This window comes from Phalacrocorax aristotelis, chromosome 25 (assembly GCF_949628215.1).
Source record: "Phalacrocorax aristotelis chromosome 25, bGulAri2.1, whole genome shotgun sequence".
NCBI lineage: Eukaryota > Metazoa > Chordata > Aves > Suliformes > Phalacrocoracidae > Phalacrocorax > Phalacrocorax aristotelis.
In genome coordinates, this window is record NC_134300.1 from 953,530 (window position 1) to 975,799 (window position 22,270).

General features: G+C 67.8%; 5 protein-coding genes across 17 annotated transcripts; 2 read left to right on the top strand and 3 right to left on the bottom strand.

Moving 5' to 3' along the window:
* Positions 1-103: 103 nt before the first annotated feature.
* Positions 104-2,799, bottom strand: LOC142048275 (mothers against decapentaplegic homolog 6-like). The gene is made up of 4 exons (XM_075074995.1): positions 2,682-2,799; positions 1,874-2,275; positions 1,604-1,717; positions 104-927 (listed from the first exon to the last, which is right to left on the bottom strand). Exons 2-4 carry the CDS (start codon positions 2,253-2,255, stop codon positions 392-394), a joined length of 1,032 nt encoding a protein of 343 aa, XP_074931096.1. The 5' UTR covers positions 2,256-2,275; positions 2,682-2,799; the 3' UTR covers positions 104-391.
* A 1,913-nt stretch (positions 2,800-4,712) lies between these two features.
* Positions 4,713-7,789, bottom strand: FLAD1 (flavin adenine dinucleotide synthetase 1). Its single transcript, XM_075075046.1, has 7 exons — positions 7,586-7,789; positions 6,740-7,499; positions 6,105-6,252; positions 5,803-5,901; positions 5,523-5,712; positions 5,066-5,139; positions 4,713-4,983 (listed from the first exon to the last, which is right to left on the bottom strand). The coding sequence occupies exons 1-7, from the start codon at positions 7,739-7,741 to the stop codon at positions 4,848-4,850; spliced, it is 1,563 nt and encodes a 520-aa protein (XP_074931147.1). The 5' UTR covers positions 7,742-7,789; the 3' UTR covers positions 4,713-4,847.
* Positions 7,790-8,144: 355 nt separating this feature from the next.
* CKS1B (CDC28 protein kinase regulatory subunit 1B) lies at positions 8,145-9,124 on the bottom strand. The gene is made up of 3 exons (XM_075075212.1): positions 8,971-9,124; positions 8,484-8,611; positions 8,145-8,415 (listed from the first exon to the last, which is right to left on the bottom strand). Exons 1-3 carry the CDS (start codon positions 9,027-9,029, stop codon positions 8,363-8,365), a joined length of 240 nt encoding a protein of 79 aa, XP_074931313.1. The 5' UTR covers positions 9,030-9,124; the 3' UTR covers positions 8,145-8,362.
* A 161-nt stretch (positions 9,125-9,285) lies between these two features.
* Positions 9,286-19,819, top strand: SHC1 (SHC adaptor protein 1). Of its 13 annotated transcripts, none has more exons than XM_075075202.1 (14): positions 9,325-9,412; positions 11,482-11,565; positions 15,318-15,479; positions 15,690-15,760; positions 16,051-16,114; positions 16,333-16,506; positions 16,950-17,003; positions 17,131-17,182; positions 17,367-17,493; positions 17,613-17,781; positions 17,979-18,039; positions 18,159-18,326; positions 18,395-18,678; positions 18,938-19,819. In XM_075075202.1, exons 2-14 carry the CDS (start codon positions 11,554-11,556, stop codon positions 19,064-19,066), a joined length of 1,527 nt encoding a protein of 508 aa, XP_074931303.1. In that variant the 5' UTR covers positions 9,325-9,412; positions 11,482-11,553; the 3' UTR covers positions 19,067-19,819. The 13 variants fall into 13 exon arrangements, with proteins under 13 accessions (XP_074931311.1, XP_074931306.1, XP_074931303.1 ...); XM_075075207.1 differs by having other exon boundaries at positions 9,332-9,412; positions 16,387-16,506; positions 18,416-18,678; XM_075075210.1 differs by lacking the exons at positions 9,325-9,412; positions 11,482-11,565 and adding an exon at positions 9,286-9,319 and having other exon boundaries at positions 16,387-16,506; positions 18,416-18,678.
* A 492-nt stretch (positions 19,820-20,311) lies between these two features.
* PYGO2 (pygopus family PHD finger 2) lies at positions 20,312-22,259 on the top strand. Its single transcript, XM_075075211.1, has 3 exons — positions 20,312-20,439; positions 20,526-20,575; positions 20,646-22,259. The coding sequence occupies exons 1-3, from the start codon at positions 20,316-20,318 to the stop codon at positions 21,723-21,725; spliced, it is 1,254 nt and encodes a 417-aa protein (XP_074931312.1). The 5' UTR covers positions 20,312-20,315; the 3' UTR covers positions 21,726-22,259.
* The last annotated feature ends 11 nt before the right edge of the window (positions 22,260-22,270 follow it).

Genomic DNA, 22,270 nt, shown 5'->3' on the forward strand with positions numbered 1-22,270 from the left:
CCCGTCCTGGCCACCCTCCCCGGGCCTGGGCCCGGCTGCCTACAATGTGGGCGGGCTCCTGCATTGTGCTTTTCTTTTTTTACAAAAATAAGATAAATTAAAATAAAATTAACCATTAAAATAATAGTAATAAAAAAAAAGATAGAAAGAGATTAAATAGTGCCCTGCATCAGCAACAGACCCATGGCTGGGGGTGGTGGGTGCTGGCAGGGCGGTGAGCCAGGCGTGGTGGGCGCTGTGGGGGCTGGGGCAGAGGGTCCCAGTGAGGGTCCCCTGGACAAGATGGCCCCACTGCAGCACAGCCCTGGAAGGCTGGGGGGCAGTGGCAGGGCCCCCTGGCCCATGGCCCCTTTGCACCCACCCTGACACTCCCCCCAGCAGCCCCAGCCGCTCAGCGTGGCCGGTTCAGCAGGACCTCCAGCCAGCACGGGCAGGAGGTGATGAACTGCCGGGAGTAGCAGGGCCCCCAGCCCTTGGCAAAGCTGATGCGGATGCTGTGCAGGTCACAGGGGCCCTCCCCGGGGAGCCGCCAGCCCCCCGTGCCCCCCACCCGCTCATAGTCGAACACCTTCGCCGAGTAGCCAGGCAGCACCTTGAGTACGGTGAGCCCCTGGGCTCCGGCGGACCCTAGGGTAGGTGAGCTGACGAAGATGGGGTGCTCACTGCGGTTGTAAGCCCACACGCCGCCTGGCTCCCGACTCAGCAGCAGCCCCCGGCCGATCTTGCCACGCGCTCTCCGGACGGCACGACTGCGGTGGGCAGCCGGCAGCTGGCCCAGGCAGAACCCGCTGCCCCGTGGCAGCTCGCAGAAGATGTTCACTGATGCCTCGTGCACGGCGTAGAGGCGGCCCACGCGCGTCCGGTGCTCCCAGTAAGCCAGTTTGCACCAGTAGCTGTCCTTAACGGTGCTCCATGAGAGGCTGGTGTCTGGCGGGGGAGAGCAGAGCCGTCACCGCTGGGCAGAGCCACCCACTGCTGCGTGGGCATGGCCAAACCATGCAGCCGGACGGGCCAAGGGGAGAGGTGATGGGGAGGGGGTGGTCAAGGCCCCGTCAGTTCATGCAGGGGCCAGCCAGAGCGGACAGACAGAGGGACGCGGCACCCTGCGGATGTCCCAGCACAGGCTCTGGCGCAGGGCGTGAGTCACTGGAGCCACTGCGTGCCGGCACGTAGGGCTGGGCCGTCCCCGGCCACGGTCCCTGGGGACTTGTGGTGAGGGGGGTCCCTGGGCGAGGGGAAGGTGGAGCCCCGTCAGCCAGAGGCCTGGTGGCCAGCAGCCAGGCTGGAGCCGCGGCTGTGTGCGTCAAGGCACATTGTGTGTGTCCCCGTGGGCAGCGCTTCCTCCGGCGGGGAGCCTGGCGCCGCCAAAAATAACAGGAGCTGTGGCGGGGGGGCCCGACCCGGGCTGGTCCCCCGGCAGGAACCCCTCACCCCGTGCCGGAGCATTTCCTCCTGATGGGGGTGGCTCCCGGCTCTGCTCCCCAGTTTTGGGGCTCCATGTCCTGCACTGCTGTACCCTAACCCCAGAGCTGCCTGGGGGAGTGGGACTGCAGGCAGCGGGGGAGCCCTGCCCGACAGCCCCTGCCCAGCGGGACCCTCTTACCGCACCAGTCCCCACCGTTGTAGCTGAACTCCAGGAGCTGGGTGCCAGGGTGCTGGGGCTCTTCTGGCCAGGAGGGACCACAGGATGCCTTCGAGTAGGGGGGTGGCGGGGTCTCTGGGTGGGGGGAGAGAAGGGAGTGAGGGGCTGGGATGCACGTCCCATGCCCCCAGAGCTTCCCAGAGCGCTCAGGCGCCCTGAGCCAGCCCGGGGGACCAGAGGTCAGAGGGTGGGTGGGCAAGGAGGGGCTCTGCTGGAGCCACCAGCACTCACCGGGCGCAGCCAGGCGGCTGAAGTGGTGGGGGTTGCAGCAGAGAACGGCTGCATCCCCGCAGCCCCCCCCGCCCCCAGTGCAGTAGCAGAGGTGCTTGAGCTCGTGGGGCTGACGGAGGTCGGGCCAGCGGTAGAGGCGGCAGAGCAGGACCTGGGGGGGCAGCGCCTGCTTGGCCCCTCGCGGCACCCAGATGCAGCCAGACTCCCAGGCGCCCTGGCTCTCCACCGCCTGCACCAGCAGCTCTAGCTCCTCATCCTTCAGCTTCTTGAAGAGAGCGTGTGCCGCCGGTTTGAGGGCGCCAGGGCTGTCCTCGGGGCCGGCCGCCATGCAGCGCTGCCGCCACAGCCGCCTCACCAGCCAGGCACGGCGTGAGCGGAACATGGGGTAGTGGCGGGGACGACCTGCAGGACAGGGACAGGTGTCACCCCCGTGCTGGGAGAGTCCTCGGCCATGGGGGTCCCCAGAGGGGACCTGGCGCATCTTCCTTTGATGGCAGAGCCACGTTCCCCTTCCCTGCCGGGCCCCCAGCAAGGCCGCCTTGTCCAGGTTTGCTGCTGCCTGCAGCTGCCAGTCCCCATCTCCGCAGATGTGAGGACATAGTGCAGCTCCCGAGGGGGGATGGGTGTCCCCAAGGTCACGCAGGGATGTGACCCCAAAACCAACCCACTGTGCAGGGGAACCTGCCCGTGCTGAGATGGCAAGGGCAGGGGTCTGCGTGCCCCTGCCTGCAGCACCCGCCCACTCCCTGCCGCCCCCCGTGGCGCAGGACTGGGCGAGGGGTCCCCAGGGAAGGGGGGTCTCACTCACGGCGGGTGGCGGAGCTGGGTGCGAGGAGCCAGGGCTGCGCATGGGGCCACGCTCGCGGGGCGGCCGGCACTTCTCTGCTTGTGGTGCGCTGCCGCCAGAGCTTTTTCCTGTGCTGGGACGGGCTCTCCCCTCCCCCGGACCTCCCCGTTTGGGGAATTCATTGATTCGTCCTGTCCCGGCCAGCCCCGGGGCCGAGCCACCGCAGCGGCGGGGCAGGCGCCAGGCGCGTGGCTCCCGTGGCAGCGATGCTCACACCGTGCTCACCGGGCTGCCATAGCCCGTCCGGCCCCACGGGTGGCTGGGCACAGCCGGGAGCCCAGATTGCACCGCAGACCCCAAAGGTGCACATCCACAGGGCAGGGTCTGGCTGCAGGTACTGACCTGGGCAAGGGGGAGCTGTGGGGTGCCGTGACAGGGCAGCGTCCTGGCAGCCCCTAGCCCTGCCTGCAACCATGCAAGGGGTGCAAAGACTACCCGAGCCCCCTGTGGCACCCCAGGTGGGGTTCCCTGCCACCCCCCAGCCCTCCCTGCAACCGAGCCCCCGCCGCAGACGCTGGGCGAGGGTGGGAGCCCACTCCACAACAAAGCAGCTAATGTAAACGGGACCCTTATCCCACGCCAGGCCGCGTTTCCTGCTCCTGACTTCCCGCTGAGATAAGGGATGCTGTGCTGGCGCCAGGCGCTGCCGCCAAGGCTGGGGCGCGCAGAGCTTCCCCCGCGCCGGGGCCAGGCGCCGGCACTGCAGGCAGCGCTGGGGCAGAGCGGTCTCAGCCCGCCGGGGGACCCACAGCCAGCCACGCGGCAGGGCCCTGGTGCCCCACGCATCCCACCAGCCCTGACCTTTGCCACAGCTCCAGCCAGGCTGGGCTCTTTGGGGACATTTTGCTCTGGCCTCCTCCCACCAGCTCTTGGCAGCACTGATGCCAGCCGGGGTAGGAAACGGCCTGGAGTGGGGACAAGTGGAGACTCTTTAAACAAGGGGCTGAATCACATGGAGGGATAAACCTGGTGGAGGGACAGGCAGAGCCACAGCCCCCTGTTCCTGCCCCTCAGCCCCGTGGGGTCTGGGGACCCTCGGACACAAGCAGACGCAATGTGCAGGCTGGAGTGTCTGGGTCCTACCCAGGGTGAGGGTTGGAAGGTTTTGGGGGGAGATGCATCCCCAGAGTACCCCCAAAACACACCCAGCTGGTCAGACACTGCACAGGTTTATTGAGGTGTCTGTGATCAGGGAGGGGGGTGTAGGCTGGAGCAAGGTCCTGGCATCACGGGTCCATCAGCTCCATCAGCATGGGGCAACAAACAGTCCTAGGGAAGGGAGAGAGGCACAGTGGGTGAGGACCCCCTTACCAGCACCACGGCTGCACCCCAACACCCCCCCAGGAGGACCATGGCCAGGCCCCTGTCACCCTCAAGCACCACAGCTGGGCCCGTCACCTCATCACCCCCCAAGCACCAGGACCGGGCCCTTGCCACATCACCCTCTAAGCACTGTGCTGAGCAAGTAGCCAAGGGCAGGGCACTCACCCATCAAGCAGGGGCAGGCAGGGGGTGCCTGCCTGATCCAGTGGCATCAGGGCAGGCCATTCCCTAGTCCAGCAGCTCACAGATGCACCAGCTGCAGAGCAGGAGGTAGACAAAGTCCTGCAGCAGCCGCAGCAGCCAGGAGCCCAGGCGCCGTCCCAGGGAGGCCTTGGTGGGTGCTGGCAGCGCCACCGCCCGTACCGCTCGCCTTGGAGCGCCCAGTGGACGGGCTGCCATGGTCCGGAGGAGGCACATGGCTGACAAGAGATCAGCAGGTTCTGACGCAGGGAGGCAGCCGCGCTGACACGCGGGTCCCTGGCAAGCGCTGGAACCTGCTCCATTCTCTGCGCTTCAGAAGCCTCCACAATAGCGGGTGCGGGGAGGGGGCACTGCCTGGGGACCCTTTTGTTTGGGCAGAGCTGGCCTCACCCCCTGTCCCGCCTCCTGCCAGAGCCCCACAGGCCCCAAAGGGACCAATACAGCCAAACGCGAGCGTGATGCAGACCGCAGACTGAACACAGCAGGTTTATTCAGTGCTGGCAGGCATTCCGTGTCATCCCCAGCAGCGCCAGGGATGTCTGCAGGGGAGCCGGCCACTGGCAGCGTCCCAGCAGAGCCTCCCTGAACGCGGCCCGCAGGCTTTCACTGGCGGGAGGTGCGCTCGTCTTCCTCATTTTCCAGCTCATAGGCAGGCCGGTAGCGCTCTCGGCCCTGGGCATCGGTGTAGCACAGCGCAGGGTTCTTCAGCGTGTTGGCCATACTCCCCAGGGAGGTGTAGCTGCAGAGGGAGAAGGTGGCTGCAACTCTGCACCCAGGGGCATTGGCTGTGCAGAGTAGAGAAGGCAGCACCAGACACTCACCCCTTGTCGTAGAGGATGCAGTAGGGGACAAAGAGCTTGCGTAGAAACTCCCAGATGTCCCGATAGGTCCAGTCCTGCAAGCGGAATTGGGCAGAGATTGCTGCAGAGGCAGGTGGGCTGTCCCCTCGTCCCCAGGGAAGCCAGCCAGACCTCCCCCAAGAGCACACAGGAGAGCCAGCTGGTTCCTCAGATCACCCGTCCCTCCCAGCTCCTCCCCACAGACAAAGCCCCCTGGCAAGCAGGAACGACAGCACCAGGCAGCTTGGCTGCAGCAAGGGGCACCCATGGCCACACAACAGGGCAAGAGATGCTCTAGGGAGAGGGAGAATTGGGAGGGAAACCCTCTGGGATGGGGTAGATTAGTGCCGGCTTCCAGCCCCAGCACTTTAACCCACCAAGCTTGCTCCCCCACCGAGCCAGGACAGCCCTGTCCCCAGAGCAGGTGGAGGCCACGTACCAGCAAAGGGTTCACCCGCATGTACTGGGGCCAGCTGGGGTCTGTCATACACATGGGCATCAGGGTGCGCGAGTAGGGGTCCGTCCGCCGCGTCCCCATCAGGACGGCCTCCAGCTGCGGCTGCTGCTCCTTCAGGTGGGCCAGGGCCTCCCGGATGGAGCCCTCCACTGTGCAGAGCTGGATCTTGTACCTGTGCAGGGAGGACAGGCAGCTGCCTGCTGGGCTGTGGGAGACGCTGCTCATCCCCCTGCCTGACAGCCCACCCCTCTCTGCCCTGTACCTCTGGACGGTTGCCTGGATGAACTGCTCCATTTCAGGGAAGGGGGACACGATGCGGATGTAGAGCACCTGCAGCCTCTCCTGCCTCACTGGGTACCGCCTGGGGAGAGACCCGTCACAGCTGGCCTCCAGCAGATGGCAACCAGAGGTAGGGCAGCTGCCCAGTCCCCGTGAGCTGGGCCCCAGGAATCCACTTGTTCCCTCAGAGCAGGGCAGGGGACAGCCCTGGAGCCCTGGCCAAGGCCCCCAGGAACCCCTCACCCCTGCCCCAGGCCAGGCTGGTGGAGCCCTGCAGCCAGGTACCTCTCCACAGCAGCATGGACAAGGTGCAGCAGGGCCGTGCAGTCCTTGCCCCCATTGAAGCCCACGCAGAGCTGGGCCAGGCTGTACCGGTCCAAAGCCTCCTCGATGGTCCGCAGTGCTGCTGCCACCTTCTGCCCCAGGGCCGAGCCTGCTGGGAGGGGATGGTCGGTGCCCGCCCGGGGCCACGCTGCCTTGGCGCTGCCCCAGGGCCTGCAGCACCTCTCCCTGCAGGCACATCTTGTCTCCAGCACACCAAGGAGCCTCTGCTGGCACCGCAGCCTGCAGCCAAGCACTTGTGCAACCCAGAGGTCTGTGCCATGGCTGGGACAGGGATCCTGCCTACACAGGAGAATTGCAGCACCGCTCCCCCTAATGCACCCTGCACTCTCAGAGACCAGCACTGGCTGGCCTTAACTGAGGTTATGGATCCCCCCTTCCACCTGGGTGGGACAAAACCCATTGCAGCTGCAGTGCCAGCGAAGCCTCAGCGCCCCTCAAGCCCTCCAGCACACCAGAACAGGCAAGCCCTGCTCCCACGCCAGTCTTCCCACTGCCCCGGCCCTGCCGGGCTGCAGGGTCTGTGCAAGGAGCAGTGTGGAAGCACTGAGCTGTGCTGCAGCACCGCTTCCCTGTACCTGACTCAGCCAGGCCATAAACCTCCATGACTGCTGGCGAGACGCAGTCCGTCACGAATGGCACGGCAACACCCGGCGGCAGCTTCTCCATCAAGAAGCGATACGCTTCCTCCAGGTCCTGCTCCGACTCGGAGTCCAACGTCAGCTTCACACGGTAGTAGTTGTTGGCCCAGTCGGGGTAGGAACCCAAGCTGACGCAACCCTGGAAGGTGGCATTGGCCTGGTCCAGCACGGGCGTGATGAGGATCTCATCAGCCGCCACGTAGATGGCACGGGAATAGAAGCGGGTCCGCTCGCTGCGGAAGAGATGGGTGAGGCCGTCCAGGGCGCGCTCCATCAGCGCCGGGATGCCGGGGAAGATGTAGACATTGCGCACGCTGACCAGCGGGTACTTGAAAGTGCTGCCCGTGTGCCCGTCCGTGCTGTAGTTGAGGCGGGAGGACTCTGGGATGCGAGCCAGCTTCATCTCGGGGCACTGCCCGTCCGTCTTGCCAAAGAACTTCTGCACCAGGGCCACCATCTCGGGGTGGGGGGTGACCCTCTCCCCGAAGGCCTTGGCCACGGCCTCGAAAGTCACGTCGTCGTGTGTGGGGCCGATGCCCCCCGAGGTCAGCACGTAGGTGAAGCGGGCGGCGAAGGCGGCCACCTCGTTGGCGATGGCGTCCACCTCGTCGGGCACCACCGAGATCCGGGCCACCCTCACGCCCAGGTCGCGCAGCCGCCGGCACATGAAGAAGGAATTCGTGTCTTGCGTGTGACCCTGGTGGGGGACGCAGACACCCGTGACGGCGGGGCCCCCCTGCCCGCCCGTCCTCCCGCCCCCCGCGATCCCGCACCCGGCCTCACCTTGAGGATCTCGTCGCCGATGACGATGATACCGGCGGTGGCGGCGGGGCCCCGCGCCGCTGTGGGGCTGGAGGCGGCCATGGGACGAGAGGCCACCGTAGGGCGAGTGGCGGCGGCGCGCAGAGCCCCTCCCGCCCCTCGCAGCGTCCCCCACATGGGCCCGGCCGGCCGCGCGCGCCCGGACAGGCCGCGACACCGCCCCGCGCTCTCATTGGCCGGGCAGCGTGCCCGTCACGAGGCGCTGCCTGCACGGATTGGTCGGGGTGGTGAGGAAGGACCCGCGGGGACGGACCCATCGCGGCGGGCGGCGGCACGTGCACCTCCCCCCCCCCCCCCCCCCGATCCCTCCCCCCCGCCCCGGAGCCCCCCTGGATCTTCTCCCCCCCCCCCCCCCCAAGAAGCCCCAGGAGCCCCGAACCCCCCCCCACGCGCCGGGAGACCCTCCCAAACCACCGGGAGGGGCGAGGGGGAAGCTGCCCCGCGGAAGCCCAGCCACCCCCTGGGCAGAGTGCCCCGAGGCACCGGTACCCCCCGCACCCCCAGCACGGCAGACACGAGCTCCCGAACATCCATTTATTAAAGCCCCGGATCACGCTCAGGCCTCGCGGCGGAAAGGGCCTCCCGGTACCGGGGCCGAGCCACCGCGGCGGGGCCCAGACTGCACCAAGGGTCACGGGCGCCAGCCGGCACAGGGCAAAGCCCCCCAGGAACGCCGAGGAGGAGGAAGGCACTGTCTCAGCTCGGGCGGGCCGGGGGCTTCAGCAGGCCGCGGGCCCCTCACTTCTCTGGCTTCTTGGGTAGCGGCCGGCGGAAGAGCAGGATGTGGGGCTCTGGGGAAGGGGTGGGCGGTGTCAGGCCAGGCCCCCCCGGCCACCGCCCGCCCCCCCGCGGGGCTCACCTGGCTCGTGGATCATGTAGTGGACCCAGCCCTGGCTCTGCTGCACCCCCAGGTTCCGCCACTCCGCCTCCGACAGCAGGTGGGTCTTCGGCACCAGCTTGGCGATGTCCTTGGGCAGCATGACGTGCCTGCGCCCCCGCGCCCCTCAGAGTTACCGGCCACCCCTCCACCCCGCTCCCTTCACCGGCGATCCGCTACAGGGTGACTCCCCTCCTGCCCCCCCCCCTCAGCGAGCCGTTAACCGTCTCCCTCCCGGGGAACCGTGAGGGCCCCCCCCAGGGAACCGTTACCCAGATAGCTTCCCTCCCGCTCCACCGGGGAACCGTCACAGGACACCCCTCCCCCCTCACAGGGAGCCGTTAACGGGACAATCCGCTCCTACCGAACAGCCGTTCCAGGGACGCCCCTCCCCCCCCCCGGGATCCGTTACCAGGGCAACCCCCTTCCCGCCACAGAGCCGTTACTAGGCACCCCTCCTCCACCTCACCGGTACTCAAACTCCTCGTCGTCGTACTTGTCCGAGTAGTAGATCTGCTTGTGCGCCATGCCAGCGGGCCCGGTCCGCCCCCGGTCCGCCCCTCGCCTCAGCGCCCCGCCGAGCCGTTGGTGCCCCCGCCCCCGCCGGCGCTTTCAAACGCCGCCGCCCCGCGCGCCCATTGGTCCGCGCCGCACGGCGACCCGCGCGCACGGGGCGGGCCGGGCGCCCAGTGGTGGCGCTCGCTCGGCGGGGCGGGGCCGCGGCGCCGCTTCCCCGCGGGTCGGGCACCGCCCGCTAGTGGCCCGCTCGTCACGTGACGGGGGCGCGGTGAGGCCGCGCTGGAGGGTGTGGGCCGGAAGTGAGTGGCGGCGCGGCGGGGGGGAGGGCGGGCGGTGCGGGCGCCGCGGCCGCCGGGACCGGAGGAGACCGGCGCGAGACCCATGGTGCCCCGGTGAGCGCGCGGGCCGGCCCGGGGCGGGGGGGCCGCGCCCGCGGGCAGCGGTGAGGGCGGGGCGGCCTGCCGGGGCGCCTGGGCCGGGTGAGGCCCCGCGGCGCTGGGCCGTGCCCCGGGGAACCCGCGCGGGGCGGGGGCCGGGCCCGCACCGCACCGCTCGCCGCCACGGCCTTCGGCGGCGTGGGAGGGCGGTTCTGCCGCCCCCGGGGCCCGGCCGCCCTTGCCCGCCACTTCTGCGTGGGGGCGCCGAGCAGGGGTCAGGGTTCGGCCCCGGGGCGGCCCGGCTGGGGCCGGCGGCAGCCGCTCGGTCCCCCCCAGGTCTCAGGGTGACGCCTGTGCCCCGCGCCCCAGGCTCGGCGGCCGCTGTGCACGCCCAGGGCTGCTGGCTGGGCTCTGGCCTGCATCGCCCGGTCCCGGGCGCTCGGGTTGCGTGCTGGTGTGGCACGGGGAGGGAGGCCGGCTCGAGGGATGCTGTTGGGGGCTGGGGAAAACCCCCGGACTGGTGAGACCCCCAGCAAGGACGGGGCATCGGCAGCGTTCGGGATATCCTCGGCCTCCACGGTGCCTGGATGCGCCGTCCCGCTGGCCTGCTGTCAGCCCTGCCTCTGCTTCCGTGCCTCAGAGCAAGGTAGGGGCGAGTATCCAGAGCAGACCCAGCTACTGTGGATGGGGGTAGATACTCCCCCCTTGCAGGCCTTCATCTTCCCCCCAGCAGTGTGTTGCGTTCGTCCGTTGCAGGCTGTCCCTGCTTCTCCAGTTGAATCTCTTGGATGGGGTCACCCCCGCATTGCGCTGGCCTGGGGAGACCCCAGTCGCAGGTGCCAAGGAAATGTGTCCTGGGCCCTGCCTGCGGGGTTGGTGCTGCAGAAGCCTGTGGGCAAAGGGCAGTTCTCAGTGGTGCTTCCCAGGAACACCTTGGCCTCAGCCTGTTCCAGAGGGGTTGAAGACGCCATCTGTTCTCAGCTGAGAGGGGCCTGAGGATCTACCCACAGCCATTTGGTGGGCGAGCACCATGGCTGGGTTGCCCGTGCCCCTGGGAGCTGCACGGGTCAGTGTCCCCTCCTCAGGGGGGACAAAACTGGAGTTCCAAGGAGGCTTCAGCAAAGCTGAGCACCCTGGATTGGGGTCCCGATCCTCCTTCCCTGCTGCCAACCTTGGTCCCTGGCGTCCAGAGGGCCTTGTCACCACCTTTGCTTGGCAGCAAGTGACCTGGCACAATGCTCCTGGGTTGTACCCAAGGCCAATCTGCACCGCTGCGCTTGCCAAGCAGAGCCCTCCTTATCTCGCTGCCTCCCAGGCTAATCGCGTTAGTGCCCGCCTGGGCTCCGGTGCTGCCTTTGCAGGACCCAGATAAGGGTATGATAGCTGTAAGGAAATAAATCATGTTTGCTGCTGTGTGCTGCTCAGCTAGCCCAGCCCCAACTGCACCGCCTGGGTGGTGGGAGTGGGAAGGTCAGTGGCCTTGGAGCTGCTCCTGCTTTGCTTGACTTGTTTTCTCCTTGCAGCACTTCCTGCCCCTCCTGGCTGCCCTCTCATAGCCTCTTTCCACAGTTCCCTCCTTCACTGCTCCCCTGGGGAGGTGGGGGCCGCAGCCCCAGGGGCTCTGCACGTACCTTTGCAGCGGGGTGCCAGCTGTGAGGAGGTGGCAAGTACACAGGAGGGAGCAGCTCTGCCCTCTGGGCTGCCTCCGCTCTCACCCCTTGCGTGTGGCCCTCAGGCTGCTGGTTTTGGGGCTGGGCAGGGATCAGCGCCGATGCTTGTCTTGGGTCATATGGTGACTCTTGGGCCCCGACACTGCTTGCTGGTGTGGGCAAGGTCTGAGCAGAGCCGGGCTTGGCCTCATGCTCCTGCCCTGGCACATACCAGCTCTGTCCTCCCTTGGATGGGAAGCAGGAGGCTTCCCTGGCACTTTGACCCAGTGTGTCGGCAGCACGTTGCGCGGCTGCTATGGCCCTGTATGCCTGCGGTCAGTGAGGAGGAGCAGGGTTTGCCTCTTGGCACCAGGGCCACCGCCTCGGCGGTCTGGGACAGGGCTGGCTAACTCCCTGTTTGTCCCTGAACCGCAGGTCAGAGTGCCAGACGAGAGGGGCTGTGTGGTTCTGTTCCCTGCCCAGGGCCTGCCCTGCCCTCCGCCGGCGATGGACTATGTGGTAAGGACTTCGGTGGAGGGCTAGGTGGCTTCGGTGGTGGATCCTGCCTCCCCTCTCTCCCCGCTGGCAGGGCCTCAGCCTCCTCCCCAGGTCTCTGTTGGCGTCTCCCAGCCTCTCATCTGAGCGGCAGCAAAGTTGTGCACAGGAACACGTAGGTGATGTGTGGTACTGTTGTGATGTTTGGAGGGAAAAAACCAGTTGTTGGCTGGATTTGAGTTGTTTTCTTGGCTTCCTCCCTGCCCCAGAGGCTTGGGGATGGCTCCACTGTGGCTGCTGTTGGACCAAGGGGGTCTCCTGCCCTGGGCGAGGTGTGTACGTGTGGCAGCAGCTGGTGCGCGGCTGCCTGCTCCTCGCTGCAATTTCTTGCCAAATCGCTGGCCTGTTCCAGGTCTCTGACTCAGCTCCCAGTTTGTGTTTCCTGGGAGGATGTTGGGCGCTGGCTCGGTAGCCGGGCCCCAAGCGTCCCCTCTCTGCCTCTCTTCCTCGCCCCGGGCTCTGCGTGAAGTCCCAGCCTCAGGCGCCTGAAGGCAACCCGTGTCCCTCTGCTCTCCCGCGCATGGAGCGTATCCGGCGCCTCTCCGTGCTGCCAGGGCATGAGGAGCTGGGCCGGGATGTGTCCCGGGAGCTCCTCGGGGGCGGTTGTTCCGGCTGCTCTGCTTGTCCTCCGCTGCCTGTCTGGCAAGGGGAAGGGCTGCTGCCTGCTGGATGGGGCTCAAGGGCTGCCTGTTCAGACAGGGCTGTTCTGTGGCTCTGCATGCCTCTCAGTTTGCCTTTTGCTCTCTGAGCCTGCTGGGAAGGGGTCTCTGATGCCCTGGGGTGAGCGCTGGGGCTGGGGGGGGCTGTGGCACGTCTGGTCTCCGAGGGCTGGGAGCAGTGATACATCATGTCCCCAGCCGGTGCAGGCTGGCAGGGTGATGCGTGGGCTGGCTGGCCTCAGCAGGTTCTGATAAAATCAGAAATTATTCCATTTTATAAAAGCAGAGGCCTGTCTTAGCAGGGGGCCATGGCTCCTGAGGCACGCCAGCCCCTTGATGCATGTTGGCGATGGCTGTTCTGAGCCCTGTCACCTGTCTGGGCGATAGCCAGGGCCTGGGGTGGCGGGAAGGGTCTGAGGAGACCCCCCTGTCCTTGTGCAGTTCCCTCCTGGCCTTACCCTAGCAGGGCTCTGGGGATGCATCGGGTCTCACGGAGCCCATGCTGGAGGGCCCAAGACCCACATCCGCCAGCAACCGGGCCCTTGTGGGCAAACCCCGCTGCCCCACGCCCATGTGACACCGCCCAGCTCAGCTCCCCCCGGCAGCTGGGGTCTGTGGCTGGCCCCTTGTGGGGCTGGCGGCTTCCTGGCTCCCTGGCCCCGGGCTTCCTGCTTTTCTTTAGAGCAGTGGTGCTGCCGGCCACGGGAAGGTCACAGCGCCAAGCGGCCGGGGGGCCCCCGGCGGGGACGAGCGCTTCACGGGACGGCTGGCGTGGGCTCTCTGCGCCTGTGGGACCACCGCCACCAGCGGCTGAGGTGGGGGCTGGCGCTCGCGGAGGCGTTGTGCGTGGCTGTGGCAATGCTCCGTTGCTGGGAGGAGGCGGGTGACGGACCCGCCGCTGTGAGCCGTAGCCCCTCGTGTTGCGCAGGAGGCTATTTCCAGCTCCGTCCTGGCTTCCATTTCCCCGTCCCCGTGGCACCGTGCCAGCATTCGGGAAGTGGGGCAGGCAGCTGCCAGTGCTGAGCAGTGCCTGTGGTGGGTCCAAGCAGGGAGAGCCCTTCCCTTGGGTTGAATCTACCTGGTTTTGGCTCAGTGGCTGATTTTGCAGAGAGCCCAGTGCCTGGGAAGGCCCTGGCCCATGGCGGGTCAGGGGGGTTGGGTGCCACAGGGCTGCCTGAAATCCTTGCTGTAGCCCCATGGGAGGTGGAAGTGGAGAGAGCTCTTGCCCTCCTGGGGAGGATGGTGCAGATGGGGCCATGGAGAGCGGCGTGGGTGCGGGCAGTGCAGACTGGCTCGAGGTCCCACCCCTGACACCCCCCACCCATATGGGGGGGTTTTGCCCAGTTCCGCACGGTAGAAGGGGACGAGGCTTGCCCCCCAGCATGCTCTCACCACCCGCTCCCGCTAGCTCCGCCTGTGACCTTGATTTTTCTGCTCCAGATAGGCGCTGGGTCCCCACCCCTCGCTGGGAGCCCCTCCTGCGCTGCGCCCCAGCCCGCACGCAGACCCTGCCGCGGGCAGAGCCTGCCCCGCCGCCCGTGAGTCAGCACGGCCCTTCCGATTAGCGGCAGCCCCTTCTCCTCTCCCGGGAGGAGCCGCCGCTCAGTACCGGCCAGGATGCGGGAAGCAGCAGCAGCAATTAGCAGCAGCCACATCTCCTGCCGGCTCCCTGCTGCAGCCGGGGGCCCACATTGAGCCCTGCCTTGCCCGGCGGACAGCCCACCTGTATCCTGCTCCTGGCATCCTCCTCTTCCACCAGCCCTCTGGGTGAGATCCGTGCCCAGAGCCACCCTCTGGAAGGACTGGATGTCCCTGAATCCCAGGCGGCTGCGAGCACCGGCGGCATCTCAGCATCGCGGCCCCCCCCCGGCTTCGGGCGTTGCTTCCCCCGGCAGAGCCCGGAGAGCCAACGGCAGCTGCCCGCCACTGGCACGTGGGTTGCGTAGCACTGGCCGCCACAGAAGGACCTTGTTCGCTCCTGGACAGTGCTCGGAACGGGGCTGGGCTGGGCTTGGATGCGCTCTGTGGCTGCCTTGTCTCCGGGCTTTAAATATTCATGCTCTTGATTTCCTCTTAGCGGCTGGCAGCGGCGGGGCAGCGCAGGGGCTGGAGCGAGCCGGCTGGGGTGGAGGGCAGCCCTGCCGGACCTGGTAGCAGGGCAGAGGGGCCCAGATCCAGCCCCGGCTGAAGACAGTGGGATTTGGTGCCAGCTTGGTGCAGGAGTAGCGCAGGGCCATGGGGCTCGAGGGCCTCCAGACTGGGGGCCAAGTGTGCTGAGCCCTCCTCCCCGAGCTGGTGGCTCCCTGGGGCGTTGCCGCGGCCCCGTTTCCTCCCTGGCGCTGTGGGAGCGGGGGGTTGCTCTTCATCTAGCCGGATCTGCACATCCTTGCTGACGCCAATCGCGATCGATCGGCTGCAACAGCACGGAGCCGGGCAGCCCCTGGACCCGCTGCCTGGCATCCCAGCGCCAGCTTTCCCAGCCAGCCATGCCGGACTGGCGTGAGCCTGGGGCAGAGCTCAGCCGAGGCTTCTGCTTGGTGGCTTCCTGGTGGCTGCAGGCGCTCGGACTCTCCATGGGGCCCCCGTGAGACCTGGCCGGCTGCCTCCACCCTGCTGCTGCCCGGGCCAGGCCGGCCCTGGCCCTTCTCATCTCTCTCTGGCATGGATCTCCTGCAGAAGAGCAAATACAGCCACCTGCGGAATGAGTCTGTCTCCTCTCTGGAGGAGGCGGTGGGGGGCCTGGGGGTCCCGGCCTCCCCGGTGGAGTCCCTCACAGGCACGCGGTCTCTGCCTGGCTCCCTGTCCTCCTCCTCACTCGGCCCCGTGGCATCTCTTGGGGAGCTCTCACCTGAGTCGGAAGACAGCCCCACCACCCTCTGCTCCTTCTTCCCCAAAATGGCCAACCTGAAGCTCTCAAACCCCGCCAACCTGCTCAGCCTGCGGGGCTCCTTGGCCGGCGGCAGCCTGGGGGAGCCCAGCCCTGCTGGGACGCTTGCACTGGGACCAGGAGGGGCCGCCAGCCCCGACTCAGCGGGACCTGTCGCTGTCTGTTCCCAGGATATGAACAAGCTGAGCTGCGGGAAGAAGACGCGGGTGGAAGGCGGCCAGCTGGGGGGTGACGAATGGACCCGCCACGGCAGCTTCGTCAATAAGCCCACCCGTGGCTGGCTGCACCCAGATGACAAGGTCATGGGCCCTGGGGTCTCCTACCATGTCCGGGTGAGTGCTGGGGACTGGGGCAGCCCGGGAAGGGTCATGGCGGACATTTGGGGACCTCTTGTCATGCTCCTTGTGGGCGGCAGGTGGGCAGTGGGATTCCCGGGGAGGTCACCGCTGTGGAGCCAGGGGGCTCAGTTCCCCAGCCCCTTCCCTGGCTGCATGTGGAGCAAACCCCAGGGCTGGTCAGGCTGACCCTGCTCTCTCCCCCAGTACATGGGCTGCGTGGAAGTCCTCCAGTCCATGAGGGCTTTGGATTTCAACACCAGGACACAGGTCACCAGGTGAGCTCTGCCTCTCCCCAGGGGCTGCTGCTTTTGAGGGGGTGGGTCCAAGCCGTGTGCAAGCCCCTGGTGGCGTGTGGGGCTTTCAGTGGGGGCCAGGCTGCTGGCAGACCCGTCAAATATGTCCCCCGCTTGAAGAGCCCCGGCCAGTGCTCCCTGAGGGCTTTCCATGTGTCACCCCATCCCTTCTGCACTGGTCCCTGCATCCTTGACCCCGTGGTTGGGGGTTCATGAGGGAATGGGGAGGGCAGGCACTGGGAGGGACCGACATCCTGCTGTGCTCCCTGCAGGGAGGCCATTGGGCTGGTGTGCGAGGCCGTGCCCGGTGCCAAGGGAGCCGTGCGGAGGAGAAAGGTGAGACCGGGCTGGGGAGCTGCCGGGGGGGAGCACGCTTGACTGTCTGGGCACGGGGCCAAGGGCTGGATCCCAGCCGAACTGGCTGTGCCGAGGCTGGGCAGCCTGAGGCTCTGATCTGTGACCAGAGCTTGGGCCAGCAGAGCTCAGCAGGAGCAGTGGGAGGAGGTGCCTGTTTCTACTGTGGAGGGTGGCAGGACGTGCCCTGTCTCCCACAGCCAGGCTGTGTCTGGCCTGGGGAGACCCTTCGCCATGCTCCCATTTGCCCCCAGCCCTGCGGCCGCTCCCTGAACTCCATCCTGGGCAAGAGCAACCTGAAGTTTGCCGGCATGCCCATCACCCTGACCATCTCCACCAGCAGCCTCAACCTCATGGCTTCTGATTGCAAGCAGGTGAGAGTGGGTGACTGGCTTTAGGAGAACAGGAATCCTTGTGTCCCCCACCCCAGGCCCTCCTGGGTTAGGGGCTGTCCCCAGCCTCCCCAAAGGGTGTCTGGGTGGGCTGTGTGACCTGCTGAGTGCCCACCTTCCCCTGGTCTGCGGGGGTGAAGAGGTCGGAGTCATAGCCTGCATGCTTTGCAGGATCTGTCCTGGAGACTGAGACCCCCCCAGTCCCCTGGCCAGGGACCAGGTCTCCTGGTTTAGACCCCACTCTTGGTGGCCCTGGTGGTGTCCCAGCCCTTTTCCCAGTGATCCGTGGCTCACTACCAGGGCTCCGGAGGCTTGCCAGCCCCTGTACTGGGCCAACCCCGGGAGGAGTGAGGCAGGCAGGAGGTGCTGCCTGCGGCTGGGTGCCAAGGAGCTCCTGGCTGCATCCAACAAACTCTGCCTTGCAGATCATTGCCAACCACCACATGCAGTCCATATCCTTCGCTTCTGGGGGAGACCCGGTGAGTACACAGGGTGCCCATCCGCGTGTGCCCTGCCTCGTGCTAGGGATCGGTGCTTCTCCTGCCCTCTGCTCAGAGTCTCATGCTCCCCGGCAGCCCCGTCTCACCACTGGTGTCTTGCCCACAGGACACAGCCGAGTATGTTGCCTATGTTGCCAAAGACCCCGTCAATCAGAGAGGTGAGGCTGCCCCTGAGGGTCCTATATGCCAGAGCCTGGTTTTGTGGATGTTCAGGTGGAGCTCAGTGGGTGAGGAAGGACTGGGTCCCCCATAAGGAAGCTCTGGGGTGCACAGGGCAGACTTGAGGGGTGGAGAACTCCAACATTGGGGTTCCATGTTCCCACCCCACCATTCCTTCCCCAGCCTGCCATATCCTGGAGTGCCCTGAGGGCTTGGCGCAGGATGTGATCAGCACCATTGGACAGGCCTTCGAGCTACGGTTCAAGCAGTACTTGAAGAACCCCCCAAAGCTGGTGACACCCCACGACAGGTAAGGGCAGGGCTGTGTGGGAAAGAGGAAGGTGGGAGAGTGTCCGAGATTGATTGGTTTTGGAGAGGGGGCGCAGCCCTGGCTGCTGTCAGCTGCTCATCTGTGCCATGCCCTCCCAGGATGGCAGGGTTTGATGGCTCTGCCTGGGATGAGGAAGAGGAGGAACCGGCCCCTGATCATCAGTACTACAACGACTTCCCTGGCAAGGAGCCTCCCATTGGGGGCGTAGTGGACATGCGGCTGCGGGACGGGGCTGCTCAGACCCCCAGTCACTTGGGGGCCACACTGGTAAGGCTCTGGGCATGGCCTCATGGGGAGGCTCTACATTGCAAGGGACCCCGACTGAGACGTGGGCTCTTCGCTCAGGGTTATTCCACCACAAGAGCTGTGGCATGTGTCTCCCCGGCACCTCTAGAAGCCCAGGGTGTGGGGAGTGGGAAGGGATGGGGAGCACAGCGGGGCTCACCACCTGCCTCTCCCTGCAGCCTGTCGGCCAAACGTCCGGTGGGGACTACGACCCCCGGAAGCAGCACGTTCCTGCCCAAGGTAACATGATGGATGTGGCCGCCCCATCTGCCTTCCTGGACCCCAAGTGCTCCGACAGCGAGCACTGGTGCTGGGGCAGAGGCAGGCTGGAGCCCAGCTGACCACAGTGCTCTTGGCAGGAGGGAGAGAGAAATACCCAGCTCCCGTGGGCACATCTGGCCGCACAGACCTGTTCGATGACCCGTCTTACGTCAACGTGCAGAACATGGACAAGGCGCGCCAGGCGTCAGCTGCTGGCATCCCCGTGACAGCCAACGGCAGCACCCAGAGGGACCTCTTTGACATGAGTGAGTGGGACAGCGGCTGTGGGCCGTGCCTGGGCCGGGGGTGGGTGGCTGCAAGGTCAGTCCCGCAGCTCCCGCCTCTCTCTCTGCAGAGCCCTTTGAAGATGCCCTGCGTGTCCCCCCGTCTGTGCCTGTGGGGCTGCCCCCTGCCCAGGTGGTGGCCTCCATGGAGGAGCAGCTGAGACGGGAGCCTTGGTACCACGGGAAGATGAACCGTAAGGAGGCCGAGAAGCTGCTGAAGGTGAATGGAGACTTCCTTGTGCGGGAGAGCACCACCACCCCGGGCCAGTACGTGCTGACCGGCTTGCAGGGCGGGCAGCCCAAGCATCTGCTGCTCGTCGATCCCGAGGGAGTGGTGAGTCCACATAACGTACCGGGGACGGAGCTTGGCACGGCTTGGGGGGCCCTAAGGGTTATGAGAGCCACTGGGGCATTGGGCTTTGCCCGCTGCTCCTTGGGAGATGCCTCCGGGCTGGCTTTGGGGGCAGAGAGGGCCTGGCAGAGTGTGGGGGAGGGCTGCTCCTCCCAGGTTGGTGCCCAACCCCTGGAGGCTGGTGGATTTGGCCTCCTGTGGGCATCAGCAGGCTCCCAAGTACCCCTTCCCTGGCCCCCAGGTGCGGACGAAGGACCACCGCTTCGAGAGTGTCAGCCACCTCATCAGCTACCACATGGACAATCACCTGCCCATCATCTCGGCCGGCAGCGAGATGTGCCTGCAGCAGCCGGTGGAGAGGAGACTGTGAGCGCCTGGGGGGCCCTGGTGTGCAGCCCCCCGGCCCTGCTCCCTGCCCCAGGGAGCCCTCAGACTCTCAGCTGGGTGATCTGCCCGGGACCGAGCATGGACTTGGCTGGGAACGGGTCCTGTCCCCCTCCGTAACAGGGGGTGCGGGCAGCATGGCGTGAGCTGCCTGCAGGGCAGGGGGCTGTTCTTGCCAAAGCCCCCGCCTCCTCCCAGCTCCAGCCTTTGCACAGCAGCTCAGCTCCCACCATCACCCGGCCGTGCCCCAGCTGCTCTCGCCGGTGCGGCCGTGGACTCGGGCTGGCAGAGCCGAGTGCCCCCGGGGCTGGGGGTGGCCTGGCCTTGCCCCCTTCCCCTGGGCCACGGAGCGGGCTGCGGGGGGCTCCGCTGCCCCAAGCACAAGGCCCAGCTGGCCCCGCACCGACTGTACCTGATCACTTTACGTGTTAACTCTGTGCCTTGACCCTGCAGGTCCCACACTCTTATGCAATGCTGCGGGGTGGGGGGCTGGGGCAGAGCCCCCCCCTCCGCGCTCCGTGCCCCCTCCCGGGACGTGCCCTGCTCCCCGCACCCTCCGGGGTCCCGGCTGGGCACGGCCGGCTCCGGCAGCCCCGGGGGGCTCGGGAGCCCGCCCCTTGCATGCACGGCGTTTCTTCCCCCTCCCCCCCGCCCCCAAGCCAAAGCGCAGCCCCGGGCCCGCCCTGGCCCCGCTATACCAAAGGAACCGGCGGTTGGTATTAAAGTTGGTATTTCTCTAGGTCCTGGCTGGTGTGACGGGCGGGAGCACCGGGGGGAGCGCCCGGCGCCGGCGGCGTCCCTCGGTGGGCACCGGGGTCCTTCGCGCCCCCTCTCTTTCCCCCCCGCGGCGTCGCAGATGGTCCGTCCCGTTCCCCCCCCAAGGCACTGCCCGTGGTCCATCCCGCGCCGACCTCCCCCACAGCCCTGCCCGTGGTCCGTCCCGTCCCCTCCCACGAGCCCTGCCCGTGGTCCGTCCTGTCACCCCCCCAGCCCTGCCGATGGTCCGTCCCGCCGCCCCGCCCAGCCTCCCCTCTGCGCTGCACTTGGTCCGCCCTGACACGTCCGTTCCCCCTTTCCCCCTTCCCCCCCACCCTCCGCGTCAGGCGCGCGGCGGCTCGCCCCGCCCCGCGCACGGGGATTGGCCCCGCGCGGGTTCCGGTTCCGGTCGCGGCCGGGGGCGCCGCGCGGCGGGGCGGCGGCGGCGGGGCCATGGCGCCGGGCGGGCTGTGAGGGCCATGGCGGCCCCGCACACGGAGAAGCTGGAGGGAGGCGTCCCGGCCCCGCCGCCCCCGCCGGGGCCCCCGCACCCCGCGGGCAGCGCCGCCGCCGGCGGGCCCGGCCGCAAGCAGGGGAAGGCAGGTGAGCGGCGGGGGCGGGGGCGGCGGGGCGGGAGTTGGGGGGCCCCGGCCCCGGCCCCGGCCGACGCCGCCCGCTTGTCCCCGCAGGGCTGCAGATGAAGAGCCCCGAGAAGAAGCGGCGCAAGTCCAACACGCAGGTAGGGCCGGGCTCCGGGCGGCGCCGGGACCGGGGCTGCCGCAGGCCTCACCGCCGCCTTCTCCCCGCAGGGCCCCGCCTACTCGCATCTCTCGGAGTTCGCCCCGCCGCCCACCCCCATGGTGGACCACCTGGTGGCCTCCAACCCCTTCGAGGATGACTTCGGGGCCCCCAAGGTGGGGGCGACCCCCGCCCCCTTCCTGGGCAGCCCTGTCCCCTTCGGCGGCTTCCGCGTCCAGGGCGGGATGTCGCCGCAGGTGCCCCCCGGGTACGGCGGAGGCCCCCAGCCCCTACGGAGGCAGCCTCCCCCCTTCGCGCCTGGGCAGATGGGCCCGGCCTTCAGCATGCCCCCCCAGAACCCCGGCTACGTGCAGCCCGGGGGCATGAGCTTCCCAGGGCAGCCCTTCAGCCAGCCCCTCGGACAGAACTTCAGTCCCCCCACGGGGCAGCTCATGCAGGGGCCCGTCGGGGGATTCGGGCCCATGATCTCCCCCACCATGGGGCAGCCCCCACGGGGGGACATGGGCCCCGGGCCAGCCCTCAACCCCCCCGGGGGGCCGGCGGTGGCTCAGCGCTTCGGCCAGCCTGGTAACCTCTTTGGACAGTCACCCATGCAGCGCCCTGGGCAGAATGTGCCCCCGCTGCCCCCCACCGCCAGCCCCTTCCCCGGGGCCGACCCCGGCTTCCCCAGTGGCGGCGAGGAGGGGGGCAAGAGCCTCAACCCGCCCCCCAGCACCTTCGCCCAGGAGCAGCACTCAGGCTCCCCTGCCGCCGTCAACGGGGCGCAGCCCGGCTTCGCCCCCAACAGCGCCGGCCGTGGCGCTGGCACCCCTGAAACCAACAGCCTGCCGCCGCCTCCCCCCGGCAAGGCGGCCGGCGGCTCGGGGCACCAGCCTCCGCCGGGGTTGGTGTACCCCTGCGGGGCTTGCCGCAACGAGGTGAACGACGACCAGGACGCCATCTTGTGCGAGGCCTCCTGCCAGAAGTGGTTTCACCGGGAGTGCACGGGGATGACGGAGAACGCCTACGGGCTGCTCACCACCGAGGCCTCCGCCGTCTGGGCCTGCGACTTCTGCCTGAAGACGAAGGAGATCCAGTCGGTCTACGTCCGGGAGGGCATGGGACAGCTGGTGGCCGCCAACGACGGCTGAGCCGCCCTCCCGCCGCCATGTACAGCCTTCCCCACCGATTTAGGACCAAACCCCCTTTTTTTTGTAGCCGTCAACCCCCTGCCATCAGCCAGAGAGACAGTGCCGGGCACCGGCTGCTGCTGGGAGCCGCCGTAGGCCCAGGGTGCTGCTGGCCACGCTGCTGCCAGCCCCTGGCTGCGGGGGTGGGGGGCTCCGGCCCCGGTGTGCTGGGACTCCCCGGTGCTTCCCCGGCCCCCCAGCTCTGGACGGTGGGGCCAGTGCCCTGGGCGGGGGGGGGAGCAAGATGGTCCCCACCACCATCTGTGAGCCCCTGTGATGCCATGCAGCAGCCCCGCTGCCCCCTCCATGTGCTTGGAGTCCCGCTGCTCCCCAGTGCCCGCCCCGCCCCCACCCCCCCGGTGCTTGGGGCCGTCCCGGTGGTCCCGTCCCCTCCCCTCGGTGCTCGGGACGGTTCCGGTGCCCCCCCCCACCCCCGTTTTAGCTGAGCGTTAATGGAAACTTTTGTACCGTCGCTATAAAACTCTGGAACCCGCGTGTCAGTGTCA